We start from the raw sequence: 3,812 nt of genomic DNA on the forward strand, positions 1-3,812 counted from the left end.
TATACCTCCTAGTTAAGGGAACGATAATCTGGGTTGGCTTTAGACCTATAAGAATATTGAATGACTGATTGCCGAAGAAAAAACATAAAGAAAAGACGATTTCTTTGGGGGAAATAGTCAAGTCAAGTCAAATTTAATCATATATTGTACAAGGACAAACAAACACCCAGAACCCTAGCTAACTGTGCAAAGGGAGTCAAAGCCATGGCTGACAAGAGAAAACTTCAAGGTGAAATCGAAAGATGTTTTAAAAGGGTAGCTGAAGGTGTAGAACAGTTTGAAGGCATTTGGCAAAATCTTCAAATTGCAGCAAATTCTAATCAGAAGGAAAAACACGAGGCTGACCTAAAAAAAGAGATAAAAAAACTACAACGATTGAGGGATCAGATAAAGACATGGATAGCCTCAAATGAGATCAAAGACAAACAGCAGCTAGTGGAGAATCGCAAACTCATTGAAACACAAATGGAGCGGTTCAAGGAAGTGGAACGAGAATCCAAATTAAAGGCGTACTCGAAAGAAGGTTTAGGGCTTGCTCCAAAATTTGATCCTGCACAGAAGGAAAAGGAGGAAACAGTACAGTGGCTCACAAATACAATAGACACACTAAATATGCGGGTAGATCAGTTTGAAAGTGAGGTGGAGTCTCTCTCGGTACAGACTGGTAAGAAGAAGGTTGAGAAGGAGAAGCAGGATCGTATTACAGAGCTCAGGAGGTTGATCGAGAGGCACCGGTTCCACATTCAGATGTTGGAGACCATCCTGCGAATGCTGGACAATGACTCAGTCCAGGTGGAATCCGTCCAGAAGATTAAGGACGATGTGGAGTATTACATCAACTCATCGCAGGATCCTGACTTCGAGGAGAACGAGTTCCTGTACGATGACCTGGACCTGGAAGAGATTGCCGCAGTCGCCACGTCTCCATCGGGTCAAGCCAATTCTCCCACCTCCTCCGCCTCAACCTCGCCCGCTTCCTCATCCCCGGCCACTTGTGCTGCCCAGAACTCGGAGTACGATAAGAAATGCGGTCAGTGGACAGACAGCGAAGTTAGTCAGTCACCTGAGAAAAATGGCACCCCTTCCTTTCTTTCTTCCTTCTCTTCCTCCACCACCTCCCGCCCCTCCTCCCCCTCACTCGCGTCCCTGCCGAGCAAGGCCAGGACCAACTCTGTTGTTCCAACGAGCAATGGTCTTGTAGGACGCTTCAGCAGTGTGGTGCTACAGCAGCAGCAGCAGCAGCTGCGACAAGCCCAGCCACTAAGCCAGCAACAACAACAGCCACCACAAATGAAACCCCCTTTCCCCTCAAACACTGCCACCCCGCCAAACCACCCTCCCTTAACCTCTCTCCCCACTCCTAGCACGCCCATCTCCCAAGTCCACCCTTTTGCCCAGGCGACAGCGGCATCGGGCGGCTTGGGTCTGAGCTGCAACTCTCAGTCAAGTGTATCCGTAGAGAGCAGGACCTCCCTCACCTCTGGCTCTAGTGGAGTCACAGCCAATGGGGCTGGCATGAGCCTGGGTATGCCGGGTTCAAGTCCCACCCACAGCTCTTTGACTGGGGGGCCCTGGGCCCTGATCCCGGGGCAAAGCATGACCTCTGTAGTCGGGGGGGTAAACACTGCAAGCGCTAGACCGCCAAGTAGACTGAAACATAACGGAATCACGAGTTACAGTGCCGTAGTGGCAGAGAGTTCTACAGAGTCAGTGCTAGGCACACCTAGCCAATCGCAGAGCAGCCAGCCCTCACCAGTTATCTCCTCAGCCAGTCAGCCGATAGACAACCCCAGTCTGATCATCCCCATCGCTATGCCCCAAAGCTCTCCGTCCCCATTGTATTCGGAGCGCACACTCGGAGGAGGAAGCCTCCTCAACGGGCCCCACTGCCACAAACAGCCCTCTGAGAGCCTAAAGTCTCGTCCTGTGCCTCTCAGCTCTCTCAAGGCGATAGCTGAGAGATCCGTGCTAGGATCTCGTCTGCATCCAAAGACCACACAACTACACCTATCAGAGAGATACATCTCTGGTTCGTCTGCGGTCCTTGAGACTCCCACCGCCCCCCGGCCGTCCTTGTCAGAGGTCAGCATCCCCCCCTCGCTGGGTGTGTGTCCGCTGGGCCCCACGCCTCTCTCTAAAGACCAGCTGTACCAGCAGGCCATGCAGGAGTCAGCGTGGAAGCACATGCCTCACCCCCCTGACTCTGAGAGGATAAGGAACCCCTGTCCCACCTTTCCCTTCCACCACTCTGACTCCCTAGAGTCCTACCAGAGATTCTCTGAAGAAACGCTGTTCTTCATCTTCTACTACCTAGAGGGCACCAAGGCCCAGTATCTGTCTGCTAAGGCTCTGAAGAAACAATCATGGATGTTTCACAACAAGTACATGATGTGGTTCCAGAGACGCGGGGAACCCAAGATCGTCACCCCTAGGGAGTTCGAACAGGGCAATTACGTTTACTTTGACTATGAGAAATGGGACTTGAGACCGTTGGAGGGCTTCATCTTTGAGTACAGATACCAGGAAGACTTTTAGAGACATCCAGTAATGGACGAGAGACAGAAAGAGAACATGTTGCTGCTGCTGCTGTTGACATTCTGAGACTGAACTCCATATCGAGGCTAGAGAGATTGAAGCCCCTCTCCTATAAAACAGAGACTGCATCTCAAGCCCCTCTCGCCTCCCTCACACCACAGCACCACCAGCAGTGGTCTGAACCTCTGCTGGTGTGTGTGTTTCAAGATCTTTTGAAAATAGCAGATCGACAAGCTCACATCTGCAAGCCTTATTGTTTGTACTATGGTGTGCCACGTGCTGATGCGGTGGTCACATGTGCTTTGTGAGCTTGTAGGATCTGCTGTCTTCGGCGCCATCGTATGATGTAGTATAAACTAGAAAAGCAGTTCCTGCAGAAACTGCGTGGGCTCCCTGAAAACACGCAGAAAGTATATTATGTACAGTAGAATATGTACACAATTAACAATTAATAAATAGCACCGCTCACTTCACACTGGGTGTGATTTCTTTTTATTGTCTCTGCCAAGCCGGATGGCCAAAGGCTGAACACTTAGAAGTTAAACATTCTAAAAAGTATACAAACAGAAAAATACAAGCAATAATAACTGCGTAAAGCTGAAGTTTGAACGAAATTTCTATCACAAAGAATGTGGAAACTAGTAGGATGCAAAAAAAAAAAGGGGGCGGAATAAATATAAAGTGGGGACAAATAGTGTGTTCTCGCTGGAGCGCGCCCACAATTACGAAAGTGTAAACCCATGCATAGTTCTCATGTTTTTTTTTCCATATCCCCCCCCCCCCCACCCCTTTATACGCAGATGTGACTTATAGCCCTTTATACACCATCTGTAATTCAGTACAACTTGGCTCAATGATTTGTTCTCAAAGGGGTCATTGGGGGGTTCCATGGGGTGCCCATGGAAAGTAGTTAGGCCTAATATAGCATCACAATAATTTTAACCACCTATATGTTGGCCATTAAAAAAATATCAGCACGTAAACTTTTTGCCATGCTACAAGCTATGTACAATATTATGCTATTTTTGTATATTTCTGAAAAATAAAATGTTTGGACAATTTTGTTATAATCTTCTCAACATTATATCTTCTCTTCTGGGGGGAAAAACAAAAATTAAGGGACCCACAAATGGGTCAAACCAGCATCAGTATATATTTTTTTGTAAGTCGCTAAAGCAGCCTCCAGTAGGTGTCACTAGCACAACATGGATGGATTCAGACGATTCAGACACCATGGAAGCAGCGTCACCAGGCTGTGTGTCACATGACACAGTGAA

General features: G+C 48.2%; 1 protein-coding gene across 1 annotated transcript; it reads left to right on the forward strand.

Annotated features, from left to right (window-relative positions):
* Positions 1-204: 204 nt before the first annotated feature.
* Positions 205-2,535, forward strand: LOC308288667 (CCR4-NOT transcription complex subunit 3-like; the record flags this gene model as incomplete). Its single annotated transcript, XM_080730138.1, has 1 exon — positions 205-2,535. The coding sequence occupies one exon, from the start codon at positions 205-207 to the stop codon at positions 2,533-2,535; it is 2,331 nt and encodes a 776-aa protein (XP_080586264.1).
* Between the last annotated feature and the right edge of the window lie 1,277 nt (positions 2,536-3,812).

The sequence above is a fragment of the Nannobrachium achirus genome (assembly GCF_963921795.1).
Source record: "Nannobrachium achirus genome assembly, chromosome: 7".
NCBI lineage: Eukaryota > Metazoa > Chordata > Actinopteri > Myctophiformes > Myctophidae > Nannobrachium > Nannobrachium achirus.